This window comes from Bombina bombina, chromosome 6, assembly GCF_027579735.1.
Source record: "Bombina bombina isolate aBomBom1 chromosome 6, aBomBom1.pri, whole genome shotgun sequence".
NCBI lineage: Eukaryota > Metazoa > Chordata > Amphibia > Anura > Bombinatoridae > Bombina > Bombina bombina.
In genome coordinates this window covers 26,179,139-26,202,410 of record NC_069504.1, presented here as the reverse complement: position 1 = coordinate 26,202,410, position 23,272 = coordinate 26,179,139, and the positions used below count along the sequence as shown (strand labels likewise).

The window sequence follows — 23,272 nt, the reverse complement described above, 5'->3', positions numbered from 1 at the left end:
TATCTAAAACATAATTAAAATACACGACAAGCATAAAAGTCCAGTTTAGTTTATTTTAGTTTATATATATATGGTCAATTTCTATTTTAATTTATTTTATTTTTAATTTTTGTACCTAACTAATTCAAATAACATTCAACCTTATGAGGGATTACACATAATATACAAGACTGAAACTACTCTAAAGATCTGAACTATTTGGTGTTTAACCTTTTACCCTTTTGCTCCAACCCTCTATGGAGATATTATCCAATCCAGTTATATAGTAGTCCCCAGATCAGCATATAACTTTAACACAGTTATAAAATACACTGATCATTAAAGGCTCATCGCCAACTCCCTAGGGATAAATTTAGCGCATAAATGATTCGAAAGAAATACTCATCAAGTACACTGGAATTTATTGATGTCATATTTTTATTAAACAAACAGACTTATATTGACAATAGGAAGTGACGCCATAGATAATAAGGAGGATTCATACACAAACGACAGATCACATCTATCGATCAAACTGCCATAATAAAAATAAGATAGATCATTTATCTATCTATTAACTGCTATAATAATAAAAAGGCTAGTAGACTTATTTACTTATTTACATCTTGTGACCAATACAAATAACGTCAAACCGGATATAGTTAAACCGGAAGTTACGTCATAAACAAACAAGACGTATTTACACATATGAGAAAAAGTATAAATAAAGACCTTTGAAATGCCAACAACACAAAACATCAACCTCTAATATATTAGGTATGATAAAAAATAACCTATCTGATTTAGTTCTACTACTTAGGATAAAAATGAAAATCGGCAAACCGGAAGTACCCAAACCGGAAGTGACGTCACAATCAAATATAGCGCATTTACAAACACATAATCAAACTGTAAACAAGGACCTTTCAAAATACTAATAATAGAATACAGCAGCAACTTTTTATGTACCAACCAAGTTAAGGAATAACATATTTGATTAATTTGGTGAGAAATACAAAAATCGTCAAACCGGAAGTAGCTAAACCAAAGCACTTCCGGTCACAATTACACATCCCCTATATAAGGCCATCAGTAAGCAACATACACCAGTCTTGATAAAGGCCCAGAGAAGGCCGAAACGCGTAGACAACACTGGTAAGCCTTATTTCATTTGAGGAATATATTGTGATTATTCTACACATTGTTTTTATCTTTCTTTCCACAGGTTTATACATATTTTTTCCCCCTGATTTTTTAATATTTTTTTTTTTTTTTATTTTATTTTTGGAATTGTCTGCACTGTGTCATTCAGTGTGCTCTTACCTTCACCACCCCAGCCACTCCAGGCTGGCCACATCTACACTAACATTCTACTTTTTTCTATCCCTTTCTTTTGGAAGCACACCAGAGGAGTATCACATTGGATTTATTTTGGATCAAGGTATAAATTTTTGAAAATTTTGGAAATTTTCTCACATATTGACTACCTCTTGCACTGACTTTTTAAGGACACATTTTTTCACTTAGGACATTTTGATATTTGATTTTTTGAATTTTTTATCTTTTGAAAGATTTTTTCACTGTTTTTATAGGCCTTCCATATTGCAACCTTTGATGTAATCACCCCAGTTTTAGCTTACTTGGAGTATCACCCCAAGTCACTGTGTAGCACTACTGTTTATATTTTATTGTATACTGTTATTTTCGACTATTAATATCTTTTATTATATAGCGTGGATCCATGCTTTTTAGCCTTGTATTTCAACTACATTTTTAACATTACATGACGAGCTGTATTAAACATTTTTAACACTTTAAACCTTAGCCATTTATTGGCGCCTGGGATTTACCTTCATATTTACTACTTCTCCAGGTGATAACTAGGTATCACCCCCCTATGCTGATAAGGTTCTAGTAGGCGCTGGGATATTTATTATCATATTGTTTACCTTGTTCAAAGGAGAATTGCCTGGTATTTCGGGGCTGGACTGACCTTAACTGGCGGGATCAGACTGATATGCTTCAGGATAGTTTTCCAATGTGAAAGGCACACTGGTCTAAAAGAGGCTGCTCCAGGTGGTAAATCTCCAGAGAACTAGCTGATGAGCTGTTGTTCGTTCCTGTTAGAGCGCTTCTCTCTTCTGTATGTGCCGCACCCTTATGAATGACTCTTTGGGAATTGTTTCGTTCATGTGGGAGGGTCTTAGATACGTCACTTCACAACATTCATACTATTGATACTGACAAACATATGGTTCAGCTTGTAAACCTGTGATTTGGTTTTTAGTTTTTAGTTTAGCGTGTTATCGCTATATGTAAGTACTTCTCTTAGGGCTCTTATTGGGTTCAATACAATGTTTGCAACCGTCAAACTGTGTGTGTGTGTGTTTGATTAGCTTTATATGGAAACATGCATACATTTAATAGACGTTAATAAATGAAAATGTGAAATTGCATATACGTAACAAACAGTATCACTATGGGTATTATGATTGATTTATATGATGCCTTCTGTATTTGATTTATGTATAAATTGTACCATATGAACTTAGTAACATTATGTCTCAAGTTTTGATACATATTATTTTCAATCTTAATTAACCGACATCTGTGAGTTTGGGAGGTTACTTGCTCCTGATTGGTAGCTCTGTGTATATATTAGACTCCTAGTGCTGTGCAGCATTATATGCCTGAGGAAACGGCGCAGTAGACGCAGAGAAACGCATTGCAATATAGTGCTTGTTTTTTTATTTACTTTTTGTACTTATTTGTTTTTAAATACAATCTTTTACTCATATATTGAGCACTTTTTGAGTCTTTTTATCTACTGTCGTTTTGCTAATACCGGAGGACTTTCGGCGTTACTATCAGGTTGCATGAGCTGGGCCACTAAAACAGTCCAGTAGGCTTGATTAGCACTGTCGGGTGCTTTCATCAGTGTGAGTACCCCCTTCTACTTGGGATTTTATTGGGTCTGAATGCTCTGCTGATCCGTACCAGGAGGCGCCCTTTCTTTATTATTAAAGGTCTGTGTGATATCTTCCAAATGTTTCTAATAGGATATACTTCCCTCATGTCTGCCCCCACCTTGTGTTCTGCTCTCCCTCCTCTGTATGCTTCCCTCTGCCCCCCCCCCCTCACCTTGTATTCTGCTCTCCCCTCCTCTGTATGCTTCCCTGTGCCCCCTCCTCTGTATGCTTCCCTGTGCCCCCCCTCACCTTGTGTTCTGCTCTCCCCCCCCTCCTCTGTATGCTTCCCTGTGCCCCCCCTCACCTTGTATTCTGCTCTCCCCTCCTCTGTATGCTTCCCTGTGCCCCCCCACCTTGTGTTCTGCTCTCCCCCCTCCTCTGTATGCTTCCCTGTGCCCCCCCACCTTGTATTCTGCTCTCCCCCCTCCTCTGTATGCTTCCCTGTGCCCCCCCACCTTGTGTTCTGCTCTCCCCCCTCCTCTGTATGCTTCCCTGTGGCCCCCCCACACCTTGTGTTCTGCTTCCCCCCCTCCTCTGTATGCTTCCCTGTGCCCCCCCCACCTTGTGTTCTGCTCTCCCCTCTCTGTATGCTTCTCTGTGCCCCCCCACCTTGTGTTCTGCTCTCCCCTCCTCCTCTGTATGCTTCCCTGTGCCCCCCCTCACCTTGTGTTCTGCTCTCCCCCCCCTCCTCTGTATGCTTCCCTGTGCCCCCCCCTCACCTTGTGTTCTGCTCTCCCCTCCCCTATATTGTTTACATTGCTCAGCTGACCTTGTGCTGTGTATTAGACTGCCCCCCATATATGTAAAATAAACACTAGCACATACAAGGCGTCTTTGTGATCTTTGTTTGTGTAGGTCGGACTGTTGCTGTGGATTGGGCAGTTGCGAAGGATAAATACACTGCTGCTCAGGGGGCCCCGGAAACAGGTGAGAGCAACTTTCATCAGCCTCATCTTTTTGTGTTGTATCTTTATCCAGGGAACAAACCATGGTTATGGCTGCTAAGTCTGTGTTTAGAGAGAGGAGATTCATATTACTCCAAAGGCTGTTGGAACCTGAGGTGTTGGGTGCTTTGGTGTCTTGGTGTTTTTTATTTTTTTTTATTTTTTTCTATAAAGGTACAAAGGAAACTACTGAAGGTTCTGATGCAGCTGATGATCAGAGCGATGATGAATCTGAGCCAGACAATGAGGAGGAGGCAGATGGGTCTGAGAGTGACAATGAGGAGGAGGCAGATGGGTCTGAGAGTGACAATGAGGAGGAGGCAGATGGGTCTGACCCAGAGGATGAGGATGGAGAATCAGAAGAGGAGAAGAAACCAGTTAAGACAGGACCTAAAGTCCAGGAGAAGTGAGTGGTCAGATTTGAATATGTTTAGGGCCCCTATTATTGCGAAGTGTTTGTCACCAGAGGGTCGCTCCCTAAAGGGAGGTACTTTTAGTTCAGTACTGCTGATTGCTCTTGGTCTAGTGTGGCCCATAAAGGGGCATTTTCTGTAAGTTATAACATCATGTGTGGGGTATGTGCTGTGCAGGAGTACTGGACAACGAGATTAGCGGTACAAAAAAAGAGAGAGAAGTTTGACAGTACCCAGCACTCACAAAACACTATATAGTAACAGTATGCATTGAAAACCGGATTGTGTCAAGAACTGGTTATTAAAATGTAACTTTTACTAATGATAGAATAAAAAGAATGGTAAATAGTACCAAATGTATAACATAAATATGTGAGACATACATTTAAAACTTAGATTAAGAAACAAATCAGGACTGTGTGTGTGAGACTTCAAAAACAGAATTACTTCCCTGGGTAATAGTTCAAATACACCGTAACCCTCAGGGCTCAGAGAATACACGGATTGCTCTAAAGCTAATCTAAAAAGGGGATTGACCCCAACAACATTACCTAATCTGAGCAATACTGGTACCTAGAGCAGGAGAGGAAACGGTTTATAAATGACTGATTAAGGAAGGCAATTGCCACATCAATATGAACTTAGAAAGGTCCCAGGTAAACACAAATTAGCAAGTCTCATGCACACAGACAAGGCCTGATGTACATTTCGCCGCTAGCACGGCTTTCTTAGAGGCTCCCGGGCATGATCCCTTAACTTATATGGGATTATTTTTTGGCCATAGTATGTAAGCGACAAATCTGTCGCTTACATACTGGCAGCAAACAAGACAATGTACTCCCTTTTTACCCTGCACTTTTGTACTAACTTATTGCAACACCACTCAAAAATCCTGCAATTACAGTAAGTGGCGTCCTGAAATGTTCCCAAACTGTTGTTTTATTGCCCTATGTGACATTCTGCTGAGCTTCTGTACTCTACTATTGCTACTCTAGGTTAAGTGAGCGTTCTATGCGTAACACTGATTTATGACATGAACAGATACAAGAACTCTAAATTTAATGTAAATTGGTTTGTTACCTTTTGAATTATTAAAGGGACACTCAAGTTAAAATTAAACTTTCATTATTCAGATAGAGCAGCAATTTTAAACAACTTTCCAGTTTACTTCCATTAGCAAAATGTGCACAGTTTTTTTTTTTATAGTTATACTTTTTGAGTCACCAGCTCCTACTGAGCATGTGCAAGAATTTACAGAATTTACGTCTATGCATTTTTGATTGGCTGATGGCTGTCACATGATTCAGGGGGAGTGGAAGTAGATATAACTGAAATTTGTCAGAAAAAAATCTACTAATTTGAAGTTCAGACTAAAAGTGCTACTGCATTGTCTTGTTATGCATTTGTTTATGCAAATCTACAGGTTTTTTTTTTTAGTATATTATCTGGTCATTGTAAGAATTTTAATGTACATAGTGTGCAGAACATAACATGCAAGCAGAGGTATCTCCTTGTATTAGAATTCACAACTGAGGTTCATTTCTAGGATTTGAATTTGTTTTCTTGCTTGTATCATAGACCAAAGAAATCGTCAGCTCCAGAGATTACTAGCAGTGACGATGACGTGTCTGCAGACTCCGGGCAGGATAGTGATGATGAGCAGGACTCGGAGGACTCTGACAGTGAGGAGAAGGGTGCGTCAGATGTACATAATGGGATTAGGAGCTGCTGGTAATCAGGAACCACTCACAAGTCTGGTTCTGTTTCTTTTTCAGTTAAAAAAACTGACCCAAAGAAAAAACGCAAACTGCCGTCTGATGTCAACCAGGGCAAAACGTTATTCATCAGGTGAGTCTCTTGTCTGTGGCAAGATCCTGTACACAAATGTGCTGGGCCCAACTCCCTAGAATCCAGGGAACCACTTCCTGTAGAGTTTACTCCTGGCACCTAGTAGCTCTCTGGTATTATGCTAATATCTGTGTTTACACAAACTACCGGTTTAGTAGATCTGTAGAGTGCTAACCAGTAGATCACCAGACCGTCGTGTGATAGTGCAGGTTCAAGATAAATCAAAAATGTGCCCAAATTATATATTTATTATATTTTACTCACAATGTCATTTGGTACTTTGTATCTTGTCTATGTTGTAGAAATCGCTTATTAAGGTGTCGTTCACTGATCTGGGATACTTTTTACTTGAGTTTTGTGATTGTCATCCCCTTAGACCTAATGTTTCATCCTTCATTTATTTTTTTCACCAGAAATCTTTCCTTTAACTCAGAAGAGGAAGATCTTGAGGAGCTGCTTCTGGCTTTTGGTAACATTAAATATGTCAGAATAGTTGTACACCCTGATACGGAGCATTCCAAAGGTCAGTACATAAATGCAAGGTAGAGACGGGTAGAGTTGGTGGTGTGCGTGATGCGGTGAGAGAGACAGCCAGGAGGCTAGTGAGGGTGGGTGCGTGTGAGAGCCAGGCGGCTAGTGGTGGTGGGTGCGTGCGTGTGAGAGAGCCAGGCGGCTAGTGGGGGTGGGTGCGTGTGTGAGAGAGCCAGGCGGCTAGTGGGGGTGCGTGAGTGTGAGAGAGACATGCAGCTAGTGGGGGTGCGTGCATGAGAGAGAGAGCCAGATGGCTAGTGGGGGTGCGTTTGTGTGAGAGACACTTACTAGAAGGGTGTATGTGAGATACATGCGTGTTGGCACCTCATTAATTTTGCTCATCATTTTCTTTTTCAGGCTGCGCCTTTGTGCAGTTTGTGGATAAAGAGTCAACTGAGAAGTGCCTGACTGCTGCCAGTGACCAGTCTGAGGTAATGAGGGTTAAGCCGAGTATGCACAGGGCAGAATTGTGCACAGCGTGACTGCTCCTACACTATGTCCTAATCTGCTTCTGATTGATGTATTGTTATTGTGTCTCTGTGTATTGTCTGTGTGTTGAGCTATACAAGGTGGGTGGTTGTGCCCTGCAATGAGAGCTCAGTGCGAATACTCTGCACAGTTTACAGATGTTCTCTATGCGCACTTCCCATGTGGTTGCATGTCGCTTATATCGAGCTCTGTCTGATCTCTCTCAGAATGGTGGTCTAAAGCTGGACGGCAGGAGGCTAATTGTAAATATGGCGGTTAGTCGGGAGGAGGCTGGGAAACTACGAACTGAAAAGAAGGTGAAGAAGCCAACTGGTACCCGGAACCTGTATCTAGCCAGAGAAGGATGTAAGTACCCCCCCCACCCCCTGCACATATAACCTGTACCTGACCTGAGAGAAGGATGTAAGTGTGTCTCCCTCCTGCACACATAACCTGTACCTGACCTGAGAGAAGGATGTAAGTGTGTCCCTCTCCTGCACACATAACCTGTACCTGACCTGAGAGAAGGATGTAAGTGTGTCCCTCTCCTGCACACATAACCTGTACCTGACCTGAGAGAAGGATGTAAGTGTGTCCCTCTCCTGCACACATAACCTGTATCTGACCTGAGAGAGGGATGTAAGTGTGTCCCTCTCCTGCACACATAACCTGTACCTGACCTGAGAGAGGGATGTAAGTGTGTCCCCTCCTGCACACATAACCTGTACCTGACCTGAGAGCAGGATGTAAGTGTGTCCCTCTCCTGCACACATAACCTGTACCTGACCTGAGAGAGGGATGTAAGTGTGTCCCCTCCTGCACACATAACCTGTACCTGACCTGAGAGAGGGATGTAAGTGTGTCCCCTCCTGCACACATAACCTGTACCTGACCTGAGAGAAGGATGTAAGTGTGTCCCCTCCTGCACACATAACCTGTACCTGACCTGAGAGAAGGATGTAAGTGTGTCCCCCTCCTGCACACATAACCTGTACCTGACCTGAGAGAGGGATGTAAGTGTGTCCCCTCCTGTACACATAACCTGTACCTGACCTGAGAGAGGGATGTAAGTGTGTCCCCCTCCTGCACATATAACCTGTACCTGACCTGAGAGAGGGATGTAAGTGTGTCCCCTCCTGCACATATAACCTGTACCTGACCTGAGAGAGGGATGTAAGTGTGTCCCCTCCTGCACACATAACCTGTACCTGACCTGAGAGAAGGATGTAAGTGTGTCCTCTCCTGCACATATAACCTGTACCTGACCTGAGAGAGGGATGTAAGTGTGTCCCCTCCTGCACATATAACCTGTACCTGACCTGAGAGAGGGATGTAAGTGTGTCCCCTCCTGCACACATAACCTGTACCTGACCTGAGAGAGGGATGTAAGTGTGTCCTCTCCTGCACACATAACCTGTACCTGACCTGAGAGAGGGATGTAAGTGTGTCCTCTCCTGCACATATAACCTGTACCTTACCTGAGAGAGGGATGTAAGTGTGTCCTCTCCTGCACACATAACCTGTATCTGACCTGAGAGAGGGATGTAAGTGTGTCCCCTCCTGCACACATAACCTGTACCTGACCTGAGAGAGGGATGTAAGTGTGTCCCCTCCTGCACACATAACCTGTACCTGACCTGAGAGAGGGATGTAAGTGTGTCCCCTCCTGCACACATAACCTGTACCTGACCTGAGAGAAGGATGTAAGTGTGTCCCCTCCTGCACACATAACCTGTACCTGACCTGAGAGAGGGATGTAAGTGTGTCCCTCTCCTGCACATATAACCTGTACCTGACCTGAGAGAGGGATGTAAGTGTGTCCCCTCCTGCACACATAACCTGTACCTGACCTGAGAGAAGGATGTAAGTGTGTCCCCCTCCTGCACATATAACCTGTACCTGACCTGAGAGAGGGATGTAAGTGTGTCCCCTCCTGCACACATAACCTGTACCTGACCTGAGAGAGGGATGTAAGTGTGTCCCCTCCTGCACACATAACCTGTACCTGACCTGAGAGAAGGATGTAAGTGTGTCCCCTCCTGCACACATAACCTGTACCTGACCTGAGAGAAGGATGTAAGTGTGTCCCCCTCCTGCACACATAACCTGTACCTGACCTGAGAGAGGGATGTAAGTGTGTCCCCTCTTGCACACATAACCTGTACCTGACCTGAGAGAGGGATGTAAGTGTGTCCCCTCCTGCACACATAACCTGTACCTGACCTGAGAGAGGGATGTAAGTGTGTCCCTCTCCTGCACACATAACCTGTACCTGACCTGAGAGAGGGATGTAAGTGTGTCCCTCTCCTGCACATATAACCTGTACCTGACCTGAGAGAGGATGTAAGTGTGTCCCCTCCTGCACACATAACCTGTACCTGACCTGAGAGAGGGATGTAAGTGTGTCCCTCTCCTGCACATATAACCTGTACCTGACCTGAGAGAGGGATGTAAGTGTGTCCCCTCCTGCACATATAACCTGTACCTGACCTGAGAGAGGGATGTAAGTGTGTCCCTCTCCTGCACATATAACCTGTACCTGACCTGAGAGAGGGATGTAAGTGTGTCCCCTCCTGCACACATAACCTGTACCTGACCTGAGAGAAGGATGTAAGTGTGTCCCCCTCCTGCACATATAACCTGTACCTGACCTGAGAGAGGGATGTAAGTGTGTCCCCTCCTGCACACATAACCTGTACCTGACCTGAGAGAGGGATGTAAGTGTGTCCCCTCCTGCACACATAACCTGTACCTGACCTGAGAGAAGGATGTAAGTGTGTCCCCTCCTGCACACATAACCTGTACCTGACCTGAGAGAAGGATGTAAGTGTGTCCCCTCCTGCACACATAACCTGTACCTGACCTGAGAGAGGGATGTAAGTGTGTCCCCTCCTGCACACATAACCTGTACCTGACCTGAGAGAGGGATGTAAGTGTGTCCCCTCCTGCACACATAACCTGTACCTGACCTGAGAGAGGGATGTAAGTGTGTCCCCTCCTGCACATATAACCTGTACCTGACCTGAGAGAGGGATGTAAGTGTGTCCCCTCCTGCACACATAACCTGTACCTGACCTGAGAGAGGGATGTAAGTGTGTCCCCTCCTGCACACATAACCTGTACCTGACCTGAGAGAGGGATGTAAGTGTGTCCCCTCCTGCACATATAACCTGTACCTGACCTGAGAGAGGGATGTAAGTGTGTCCCCTCCTGCACATATAACCTGTACCTGACCTGAGAGAAGGATGTAAGTGTGTCCCCTCCTGCACACATAACCTGTACCTGACCTGAGAGAAGGATGTAAGTGTGTCCCCTCCTGCACACATAACCTGTACCTGACCTGAGAGAGGGATGTAAGTGTGTCCCCTCCTGCACACATAACCTGTACCTGACCTGAGAGAGGGATGTAAGTGTGTCCCCTCCTGCACACATAACCTGTACCTGACCTGAGAGAGGGATGTAAGTGTGTCCCCTCCTGCACACATAACCTGTACCTGACCTGAGAGAGGGATGTAAGTGTGTCCCCTCCTGCACACATAACCTGTACCTGACCTGAGAGAGGGATGTAAGTGTGTCCCCTCCTGCACACATAACCTGTACCTGACCTGAGAGAGGGATGTAAGTGTGTCCCCTCCTGCACACATAACCTGTACCTGACCTGAGAGAAGGGATGTAAGTGTGTCCCCTCCTGCACACATAACCTGTACCTGACCTGAGAGAAGGATGTAAGTGTGTCCCCTCCTGCACATATAACCTGTACCTGACCTGAGAGAGGGATGTAAGTGTGTCCCCTCCTGCACACATAACCTGTACCTGACCTGAGAGAGGGATGTAAGTGTGTCCCCTCCTGCACACATAACCTGTACCTGACCTGAGAGAGGGATGTAAGTGTGTCCCCTCCTGCACACATAACCTGTACCTGACCTGAGAGAGGGATGTAAGTGTGTCCCCTCCTGCACACATAACCTGTACCTGACCTGAGAGAAGGATGTAAGTGTGTCCCCTCCTGCACACATAACCTGTACCTGACCTGAGAGAGGATGTAAGTGTGTCCCCTCCTGCACACATAACCTGTACCTGACCTGAGAGAGGGATGTAAGTGTGTCCCCTCCTGCACATATAACCTGTACCTGACCTGAGAGAGGGATGTTCAGAGTATGTGTCCCCTCTCCTGCACATATAACCTGTACCTGACCTGAGAGAGGGATGTAAGTGTGTCCCCTCCTGCACATATAACCTGTACCTGACCTGAGAGAGGGATGTAAGTGTGTCCCCTCCTGCACACATAACCTGTACCTGACCTGAGAGAAGGATGTAAGTGTGTCCCTCTCCTGCACACATAACCTGTACCTGACCTGAGAGAAGGATGTAAGTGTGTCCCTCCTGCACACATAACCTGTACCTGACCTGAGAGAGGGATGTAAGTGTGTCCCTCTCCTGCACACATAACCTGTACCTGACCTGAGAGAAGGATGTAAGTGTGTCCCCCTCCTGCACACATAACCTGTACCTGACCTGAGAGAGGGATGTAAGTGTGTCCCCTCCTGCACACATAACCTGTACCTGACCTGAGAGAGGATGTAAGTGTGTCCCTCTCCTGCACACATAACCTGTACCTGACCTGAGAGAGGGATGTAAGTGTGTCCCTCCTGCACACATAACCTGTACCTGACCTGAGAGAGGGATGTAAGTGTGTCCCCTCCTGCACACATAACCTGTACCTGACCTGAGAGAGGGATGTAAGTGTGTCCCCTCCTGCACACATAACCTGTACCTGACCTGAGAGAAGGGTGTAAGTGTGTCCCCTTCCTGCACACATAACCTGTACCTGACCTGAGAGAGGGATGTAAGTGTGTCCCCTCCTGCACATATAACCTGTACCTGACCTGAGAGAGGGATGTAAGTGTGTCCCTCCTGCACACATAACCTGTACCTGACCTGAGAGAGGGATGTAAGTGTGTCCCCTCCTGCACATATAACCTGTACCTGACCTGAGAGAGGGATGTAAGTGTGTCCCCTCCTGCACACATAACCTGTACCTGACCTGAGAGAGGGATGTAAGTGTGTCCCCCTCCTGCACACATAACCTGTACCTGACCTGAGAGAGGGATGTAAGTGTGTCCCCTCCTGCACACATAACCTGTACCTGACCTGAGAGAGGGATGTAAGTGTGTCCCCTCCTGCACACATAACCTGTACCTGACCTGAGAGAGGGATGTAAGTGTGTCCCCCTCCTGCACACATAACCTGTACCTGACCTGAGAGAAGGATGTAAGTGTGTCCCTCCTGCACATATAACCTGTACCTGACCTGAGAGAAGGATGTAAGTGTGTCCCCTCCTGCACATATAACCTGTACCTGACCTGAGAGAGGGATGTAAGTGTGTCCCCCTCCTGCACATATAACCTGTACCTGACCTGAGAGAGGGATGTAAGTGTGTCCCCTCCTGCACACATAACCTGTACCTGACCTGAGAGAGGATGTAAGTGTGTCCCCTCCTGCACATATAACCTGTACCTGACCTGAGAGAAGGATGTAAGTGTGTCCCCTCCTGCACACATAACCTGTACCTGACCTGAGAGAGGGATGTAAGTGTGTCCCCTCCTGCACACATAACCTGTACCTGACCTGAGAGAAGGATGTAAGTGTGTCCCTCTCCTGCACACATAACCTGTACCTGACCTGAGAGAGGGATGTAAGTGTGTCCCCTCCTGCACACTATAACCTGTACCTGACCTGAGAGAGGGATGTAAGTTGTGTCCCTCTCCTGCACATATAACCTGTACCTGACCTGAGAGAAGGATGTAAGTGTGTCCCCCTCCTGCACACATAACCTGTACCTGACCTGAGAGAAGGATGTAAGTGTGTCCCCTCCTGCACACATAACCTGTACCTGACCTGAGAGAAGGATGTAAGTGTGTCCCCTCCTGCACACATAACCTGTACCTGACCTGAGAGAAGGATGTAAGTGTGTCCCTCTCCTGCACATATAACCTGTACCTGACCTGAGAGAAGGATGTAAGTGTGTCCCCTCCTGCACACATAACCTGTACCTGACCTGAGAGAGGGATGTAAGTGTGTCCCCTCCTGCACACATAACCTGTACCTGACCTGAGAGAGGGATGTAAGTGTGTCCCCTCCTGCACATATAACCTGTACCTGACCTGAGAGAAGGATGTAAGTGTGTCCCCTCCTGCACACATAACCTGTACCTGACCTGAGAGAAGGATGTAAGTGTGTCCCTCTCCTGCACACATAACCTGTACCTGACCTGAGAGAAGGATGTAAGTGTGTCCCCTCCTGCACATATAACCTGTACCTGACCTGAGAGAAGGATGTAAGTGTGTCCCCTCCTGCACACATAACCTGTACCTGACCTGAGAGATGGATGTAAGTGTGTCCCTCTCCTGCACATATAACCTGTACCTGACCTGAGAGAGGATGTAAGTGTGTCCTCTCCTGCACACATAACCTGTACCTGACCTGAGAGAGGATGTAAGTGTGTCCCCTCCTGCACATATAACCTGTACCTGACCTGAGAGAAGGATGTAAGTGTGTCCCCTACTGCACACATAACCTGTACCTGACCTGAGAGAGGGATGTAAGTGTGTCCCCTCCTGCACACATAACCTGTACCTGACCTGAGAGAGGGATGTAAGTGTGTCCCTCTCCTGCACATATAACCTGTACCTGACCTGAGAGAAGGATGTAAGTGTGTCCCCTCCTGCACACATAACCTGTACCTGACCTGAGAGAGGGATGTAAGTGTGTCCCTCTCCTGCACACATAACCTGTACCTGACCTGAGAGAGGGATGTAAGTGTGTCCTCTCCTGCACACATAACCTGTACCTGACCTGAGAGAGGGATGTAAGTGTGTCCCTCTCCTGCACACATAACCTGTACCTGACCTGAGAGAAGGATGTAAGTGTGTCCCTCTCCTGCACACATAACCTGTACCTGACCTGAGAGAGGGATGTAAGTGTGTCCCCTCCTGCACACATAACCTGTACCTGACCTGAGAGAGGGATGTAAGTGTGTCCCCTCCTGCACACATAACCTGTACCTGACCTGAGAGAAGGATGTAAGTGTGTCCCCTCCTGCACACATAACCTGTACCTGACCTGAGAGAGGATGTAAGTGTGTCCCTCTCCTGCACACATAACCTGTACCTGACCTGAGAGAGGGATGTAAGTGTGTCCCTCTCCTGCACACATAACCTGTACCTGACCTGAGAGAGGGATGTAAGTGTGTCCCTCTCCTGCACACATAACCTGTACCTGACCTGAGAGAGGGATGTAAGTGTGTCCCCTCCTGCACACATAACCTGTACCTGACCTGAGAGAGGGATGTAAGTGTGTCCCCTCCTGCACATATAACCTGTACCTGACCTGAGAGAGGGATGTAAGTGTGTCCCCTCCTGCACATATAACCTGTACCTGACCTGAGAGAGGATGTAAGTGTGTCCCTCTCCTGCACATATAACCTGTACCTGACCTGAGAGAGGGATGTAAGTGTGTCCCCTCCTGCACACATAACCTGTACCTGACCTGAGAGAGGGATGTAAGTGTGTCCCCTCCTGCACATATAACCTGTACCTGACCTGAGAGAGGGATGTAAGTGTGTCCCCTCCTGCACATATAACCTGTACCTGACCTGAGAGAGGGATGTAAGTGTGTCCTCTCCTGCACATATAACCTGTACCTGACCTGAGAGAAGGATGTAAGTGTGTCCCCTCCTGCACACATAACCTGTACCTGACCTGAGAGAGGGATGTAAGTGTGTCCCCTCCTGCACATATAACCTGTACCTGACCTGAGAGAAGGATGTAAGTGTGTCCCCTCCTGCACATATAACCTGTACCTGACCTGAGAGAGGGATGTAAGTGTGTCCCCTCCTGCACATATAACCTGTACCTGACCTGAGAGAGGGATGTAAGTGTGTCCCCTCCTGCACACATAACCTGTACCTGACCTGAGAGAGGGATGTAAGTGTGTCCCTCTCCTGCACATATAACCTGTACCTGACCTGAGAGAGGGATGTAAGTGTGTCCCCTCCTGCACACATAACCTGTACCTGACCTGAGAGAGGGATGTAAGTGTGTCCCCTCCTGCACATATAACCTGTACCTGACCTGAGAGAGGGATGTAAGTGTGTCCCTCTCCTGCACACATAACCTGTACCTGACCTGAGAGAGGGATGTAAGTGTGTCCCTCTCCTGCACACATAACCTGTACCTGACCTGAGAGAGGATGTAAGTGTGTCCCTCTCCTGCACACATAACCTGTACCTGACCTGAGAGAGGGATGTAAGTGTGTCCCTCTCCTGCACACATAACCTGTACCTGACCTGAGAGAGGGATGTAAGTGTGTCCCTCTCCTGCACACATAACCTGTACCTGACCTGAGAGAGGGATGTAAGTGTGTCCCTCTCCTGCACACATAACCTGTACCTGACCTGAGAGAGGGATGTAAGTGTGTCCCTCTCCTGCACACATAACCTGTACCTGACCTGAGAGCAGGATGTAAGTGTGTCCTCTCCTGTACACATAACCTGTACCTGACCTGAGAGAAGGATGTAAGTGTGTCCCTCTCCTGCACATATAACCTGTACCTGACCTGAGAGAAGGATGTAAGTGTGTCCTCTCCTGCACACATAACCTGTACCTGACCTGAGAGAGGGATGTAAGTGTGTCCCCTCCTGCACATATAACCTGTACCTGACCTGAGAGAGGGATGTAAGTGTGTCCCCTCCTGCACATATAACCTGTACCTGACCTGAGAGAAGGATGTAAGTGTGTCCCTCTCCTGCACACATAACCTGTACCTGACCTGAGAGAGGGATGTAAGTGGTCCCCTCCTGCACACATAACCTGTACCTTACCTGAGAGAGGGATGTAAGTGTGTCCTCTCCTGCACACATAACCTGTACCTGACCTGAGAGCGGGATGTAAGTGTGTCCCCTCCTGCACACATAACCTGTACCTGACCTGAGAGAGGGATGTAAGTGTGTCCCCTCCTGCACACATAACCTGTACCTGACCTGAGAGAAGGATGTAAGTGTGTCCCTCTCCTGCACACATAACCTGTACCTGACCTGAGAGAAGGATGTAAGTGTGTCCCCTCCTGCACATATAACCTGTACCTGACCTGAGAGTAGGATGTAAGTGTGTCCTCTCCTGTACACATAACCTGTACCTGACCTGAGAGAGGGATGTAAGTGTGTCCCTCTCCTGCACACATAACCTGTACCTGACCTGAGAGAGGATGTAAGTGTGTCCCTCTCCTGCACACATAACCTGTACCTGACCTGAGAGAAGGATGTAAGTGTGTCCCTCTCCTGCACACATAACCTGTACCTCACCTGAGAGAGGGATGTAAGTGTGTCCCCTCCTGCACACATAACCTGTACCTGACCTGAGAGAGGGATGTAAGTGTGTCCCCCTCCTGCACATATAACCTGTACCTGACCTGAGAGCAGGATGTAAGTGTGTCCCTCCTGCACACATAACCTGTACCTGACCTGAGAGAAGGATGTAAGTGTATCCGCTCCTGCACACATAACCTGTACCTGACCTGAGAGAGGGATGTAAGTGTGTCCCTCTCCTGCACACATAACCTGTATCTGACCTGAGAGAGGGATGTAAGTGTGTCCCTCTCCTGCACACATAACCTGTACCTGACCTGAGAGAAGGATGTGTGTCCCTCCTGCACACAATCTTTAGCTTCTGCTTTTAGTGACTTTCCTCTGTGACACTGTCAGACCTTGGCATCTTATAACGAGTTGATTTATATAAACTCATTTTTATGTTGGTAACTGGGTTTTATTAAATGAAGAGAAGAGTGCAGGGAGCTAAGTTTTTTATTATAATTTTGGATCAGCCCAGTTAGTAGAATAGAACACAAAACGTGCGAGAGGGTAATCTCCGATGCCATCACATCCTATAAAACTGTGCAACTTCTTGTTCCATACAACATCATGTGATTATTGGGCTTAAAGGAACAGTACACTGTAAAATTGTTTTTCCATAAATGTATTTTAAATGACTTGTTATACCAAATGCAGAGTATAAAATATTTGAGAAATTGCATTTTCAGGTTTATTTGTGTATCTGAAGTAGCAGGTTTTGTGCTTTGAACCCACAGCCTATTACAATGGGTTGAGCTTCAGGTAATATCAGATCTCATTATGTTATCACTTTATGTACACAGACTTGCTTCCTTATCTTATATTTGTCTGGAACACCAAAGCTCAGTACTTAGAGAGAACAATGGAAAATTATAATTTTATTACTTAACTATCATGCCAGCCATTGAGAGTGTAATCTCTTCTGCTGGCTGTGTTTACTTAGGCTATTCAATAGAACATACTCCAGTACAGAAACTTTCAGTATAGGTTGGGAAACCACAAGCTTAATCAGCTATTTCAAATGCTGAAATATGAGTAAAGGAGCTACTTGCAACCAATTTAATACACTCTAGCAGGTAAAAAGGATCATTGGGAATAATTTAAAGGGGAGAAAGTTTTTGGGTGAACTGTCCCTTTAATGCTACAATAAGGGAACCACCCCAGTGTCTAAGCTTTGCTGCAGTGTCTTCCAATGAGCAACCTCTGCCATCTTTGGTTATCTGTAGAGGGCCGGTCTGGACAGCAGAATTAGCAGTTAAGGAGAGATGTGTAGCAGGGTCAGGCTTGTAAAGTGTGCGCTTCCAGTTCTTAGAATTGGGAAACCCATAACAAAATGAAATAACAAGAGGGTAAAATATAGAAATTACACTTCAAAGTTTTTATTATTCAATGTCCAGATGTTTCATGTAAATTCAGTAGCGCATGTTATTGCTCTGGTGTCTCTTGCGGCTTTTATCCACCTCAGCGGGAGTTAAGCTGTAACTATGTGTTTAATGCAAGACTAAGAAATTTATATTTCCGCATTAGAGCGTGTTTGAAGCGAGCAGTCCCAGAAGCAGCTGCTATAAATGTTTGAGAGATTTTGGGATTGTGGTGATGTTTAGCTGCCGTATCCTCGTTACACAATCGCAGCGTCTGACGATACAATGTTTCTTTTCTCAGTTATTCGTGAAGGAACTAAAGCCGCAGAAGGGCTGAGTGCTGAAGATCTGGCCAAAAGGGCTCGGGTGAGTTCAGAGTATACTGCTGTCTTATCTGTGTGACCCAACCGCTGACTCTATGCCCTCTTATTAGGTCACTGTGGTGCATACAGGATGCGCATTACTGCTGTGTGTGTGTGACCCAACCGCTGTCTCTATGCCCTCTTATTAAGTCATTGTGGTGCATACAGGATGCGCATTACTGCCGTGTGTGTGTGTGACCCGACCGCTGTCTCTATGCCCTCTTATTAAGTCATTGTGGTGCCTACAGGATGCGCATTACTGCCGTGTGTGTGTGACCCGACCGCTGTCTCTATGCCTTCTTATTAGGTCATTGTGGTGCATACAGGATGCGCATTACTGCTGTGTGTGTGTGACCCAACCGCTGTCTCTATGCCCTCTTATTAAGTCATTGTGGTGCCTACAGGATGCGCATTACTGCCGTGTGTGTGTGACCCGACCGCTGTCTCTATGCCCTCTTATTAGGTCATTGTGGTGCATACAGGATGCGCATTACTGCCGTGTGTGTGTGACCCGACCGCTGTCTCTATGCCCTCTTATTAGGTCACTGTGGTGCATACAGGATGCGCATTACTGCCGTGTGTGTGTGTGACCCGCCCGCTGACTCTATGCCCTCTTATTAGGTCATAGTGGTGCATAAAGGATGCGCATTACTGCTGCTGCCTTGTGTGTGACCTGACCGCTGTCTCTATACCCTCTTATTAGGTCATTGTGGTGCATACAGGATGCGCATTACTGCTGTGTGTGTGTGTGTGACCCGACCGCTGTCTCTATACCCTCTTATTAGGTCATTGTGGTGCATACAGGATGCGCATTACTGCTGTGTGTGTGTGACCTGACCGCTGTCTCTATGCCCTCTTATTAGGTCATTGTGGTGCATACAGGATACGCATTACTGCTGTGTGTGTGTGACCTGACCGCTGTCTCTATGCCCTCTTATTAGGTCATTGTGGTGCATACAGGATGCGCATTACTGCCGTGTGTGTGTGACCCGACCGCTGTCTCTATGCTCTCTTATTAGGTCATTGTGGTGCATACAGGATGCGCATTACTGCTGTGTGTGTGTGACCCGGCTGCTGTCTCTATGCCCTCTTATTAGGTCATTGTGGTGCATACAGGATGCGCATTACTGCTGTGTGTGTGTGTGACCCGACCGCTGTCTCTATGCCCTCTTATTAGGTCATTGTGGTGCATACAGGATGCGCATTACTGCTGCTGTGTGTGTGTGACCCGACCGCTGACTCTATGCCCTCTTATTAGGTCATTGTGGTGCATACAGGATGCGCATTACTGCTGTGTGTGTGTGACCCGACCGCTGACTATGCCCTCTTATTAGGTCATTGTGGTGCATACAGGATGCGCATTACTGCTGCTGTGTGTGTGTGACCCGACCGCTGTCTCTATGCCCTCTTATTAGGTCATTGTGGTGCATACAGGATGCGCATTACTGCTGTGTGTGTGTGACCCGACCGCTGTCTCTATGCTCTCTTATTAGGTCATTGTGGTGCATACAGGATGCGCATTACTGCCGTGTGTGTGTGTGTGTGTGTGACCCGACCGCTGTCTCTATGCTCTCTTATTAGGTCATTGTGGTGCATACAGGATGCGCATTACTGCTGCCGTGTGTGTGTGACCCGACCGCTGACTCTATGCCCTCTTATTAGGTCATTGTGGTGCATACAGGATGCGCATTACTGCTGTGTCTGTGTGACCCGACCGCTGACTCTATGCCCTCTTATTAGGTCATTGTGGTGCATACAGGATGCGCATTACTGCTGTGTCTGTGTGACCCGACCGCTGTCTCTATGCCCTCTTATTAGGTCATTGTGGTGCATACAGGATGCGCATTACTGCCGTGTGTGTGACCCGACCGCTGACTCTATGCCCTCTTATTAGGTCATTGTGGTGCATACAGAATGCGCATTACTGCTGCCGTGTGTGTGACCCGACCGCTGTCTCTATGCCCTCTTATTAGGTCACTGTGGTGCATACAGGATGCGCATTACTGCTGTGTGTGTGACCCGTCCGCTGTCTCTATGCCCTCTTATTAGGTCATTGTGGTGCATACAGGATGCGCATTACTGCTGCTGTGTGTGTGACCCGACCGCTGTCTCTATGCCCTCTTATTAGGTCATTGTGGTGCATACAGGATGCGCATTACTGCCGTGTGTGTGTGATCCGACCGCTGACTCTATGCCCTCTTATTAGGTAATTGTGGTGCATACAGGATGCGCATTACTGCTGCTGTGTGTGTGACCCGACCGCTGTCTCTATGCCCTCTTATTAGGTCACTGTGGTGCATACAGGATGCGCATTACTGCCGTGTGTGTGTGATCCGACCGCTGACTCTATGCCCTCTTATTAGGTAATTGTGGTGCATACAGGATGCGCATTACTGCTGTGTGTGTGTGTGACCCGACCGCTGACTCTATGCCCTCTTATTAGGTCATTGTGGTGCATACAGGATGCGCATTACTGCTGTGTGTGTGTGTGACCCGACCGCTGACTCTATGCCCTCTTATTAGGTAATTGTGGTGCATACAGGATGCGCATTACTGCTGTGTGTGTGTGTGACCCGACCGCTGACTCTATGCTCTCTTATTAGGTCATTGTGGTGCATACAGGATGCGCATTACTGCTGTGTGTGTGTGTGACCCGACCGCTGACTCTATGCTCTCTTATTAGGTCACTGTGGTGCATACAGGATGCGCATTACTGCCGTGTGTGTGTGTGACCCGACCGCTGACTCTATGCTCTCTTATTAGGTAATTGTGGTGCATACAGGATGCGCATTACTGCTGTGTGTGTGTGACCCGACCGCTGACTCTATGCTCTCTTATTAGGTCATTGTGGTGCATACAGGATGCGCATTACTGCCGTGTGTGTGTGTGACCCGACCGCTGACTCTATGCCCTCTTATTAGGTAATTGTGGTGCATACAGGATGCGCATTACTGCTGTGTGTGTGTGACCCGACCGCTGACTCTATGCTCTCTTATTAAGTCATTGTGGTGCATACAGGATGCGCATTACTGCCGTGTGTGTGTGTGACCCGACCGCTGACTCTATGCCCTCTTATTAGGTCATTGTGGTGCATACAGGATGCGCATTACTGCCGTGTGTGTGTGACCCGACCGCTGACTCTATGCCCTCTTATTAGGTCATTGTGGTGCATACAGGATGCGCATTACTGCCGTGTGTGTGTGTGACCCGACCGCTGTCTATGCCCTCTTATTAGGTCATTGTGGTGCATACAGGATGCGCATTACTGCCGTGTGTGTGTGACCCGACCGCTGTCTCTATGCCCTCTTATTAGGTCATTGTGGTGCATACAGGATGCGCATTACTGCTGTGTCTGTGACCCGACCGCTGTCTCTATGCCCTCTTATTAGGTCATTGTGGTGCATACAGGATGCGCATTACTGCCGTGTGTGTGTGACCCGACCGCTGACTCTATGCCCTCTTATTAGGTAATTGTGGTGCATACAGGATGCGCATTACTGCTGTTTGTGTGTGACCCGACCGCTGTCTCTATGCCCTCTTATTAGGTCATTGTGGTGCATACAGGATGCGCATTACTGCCGTGTGTGTGTGACCCGACCGCTGTCTCTATGCCCTCTTATTAGGTCATTGTGGTGCATACAGGATGCGCATTACTGCCGTGTGTGTGAGACCCGACCGCTGACTCTATGCCCTCTTATTAGGTCATTGTGGTGCATACAGGATGCGCATTACTGCTGTGTGTGTGTGACCCGACCGCTGACTCTATGCCCTTATTAGGCCATTGTGGTGCATACAGGATGCGCATTACTGCCGTGTGTGTGTGACCCGACCGCTGTCTCTATGCCCTTATTAGGTCATTGTGGTGCATACAGGATGCGCATTACTGCTGTGTGTGTGTGACCCGACCGCTGTCTCTATGCCCTTATTAGGTCATTGTGGTGCATACAGGATGCACATTACTGCTGCTGTGTGTGTGTGTGACCCGACCGCTGACTCTATGCCCTTATTAGGTCATTGTGGTGCATACAGGATGCGCATTACTGCCGTGTGTGTGTGACCCGACCGCTGACTCTATGCCCTCTTATTAGGTCATTGTGGTGCCTACAGGATGCGCATTACTGCTGTGTGTGTGTGTGTGACCCGACCGCTGTCTCTATGCCCTCTTATTAGGTCATTGTGGTGCATACAGGATGCGCATTACTGCTGTGTGTGTGTGACCCGACCGCTGTCTCTATGCCCTCTTATTAGGTCATTGTGGTGCATACAGGATGGGCATTACTGCCGTGTGTGTGTGACCCGACCGCTGACTCTATGCCCTCTTATTAGGTCATTGTGGTGCATACAGGATGCGCATTACTGCTGCTGTGTGTGTGACCCGACCGCTGTCTCTATGCCCTCTTATTAGGTCATTGTGGTGCATACAGGATGCGCATTACTGCCGTGTGTGTGACCCGACCGCTGTCTCTATGCCCTCTTATTAGGTCATTGTGGTGCATACAGGATGCGCATTACTGCCGTGTGTGTGTGTGACCCGGCCGCTGTCTCTATGCCCTCTTATTAGGTCATTGTGGTGCATACAGGATGCGCATTACTGCTGTGTGTGTGTGACCCGACCGCTGTCTCTATGCTCTCTTATTAGGTCATTGTGGTGCATACAGGATGCACATTACTGCCGTGTGTGTGTGACCCGACCGCTGTCTCTATGCCCTCTTATTAGGTCATTGTGGTGCATACAGGATGCGCATTACTGCTGTGTGTGTGTGACCCGACCGCTGTCTCTATGCTCTCTTATTAGGTCATTGTGGTGCATACAGGATGCGCATTACTGCCGTGTGTGTGTGACCCGACCGCTGTCTCTATGCCCTCTTATTAGGTCATTGTGGTGCATACAGGATGCGCATTACTGCTGCTGTGTGTGTGTGACCCGACCGCTGTCTCTATGCCCTCTTATTAGGTCATTGTGGTGCATACAGGATGCGCATTACTGCCGT

The 23,272-nt window shown here is 47.1% G+C and overlaps 1 protein-coding gene across 1 annotated transcript in view; it reads left to right on the top strand.

Moving 5' to 3' along the window:
- RBM28 (RNA binding motif protein 28) overlaps positions 1–23,272 on the top strand; it is a 182,782-nt gene that overhangs the window by 63,487 nt on the left and 96,023 nt on the right. The window contains exons 6-13 of the mRNA XM_053716329.1: positions 3,804–3,875; positions 4,067–4,298; positions 5,884–5,999; positions 6,081–6,153; positions 6,567–6,676; positions 7,042–7,115; positions 7,380–7,518; positions 18,221–18,285. Coding sequence (XP_053572304.1) covers positions 3,804–3,875; positions 4,067–4,298; positions 5,884–5,999; positions 6,081–6,153; positions 6,567–6,676; positions 7,042–7,115; positions 7,380–7,518; positions 18,221–18,285 — 881 coding nt within the window. The remainder of the gene's footprint in view (positions 1–3,803; positions 3,876–4,066; positions 4,299–5,883; positions 6,000–6,080; positions 6,154–6,566; positions 6,677–7,041; positions 7,116–7,379; positions 7,519–18,220; positions 18,286–23,272) is intronic.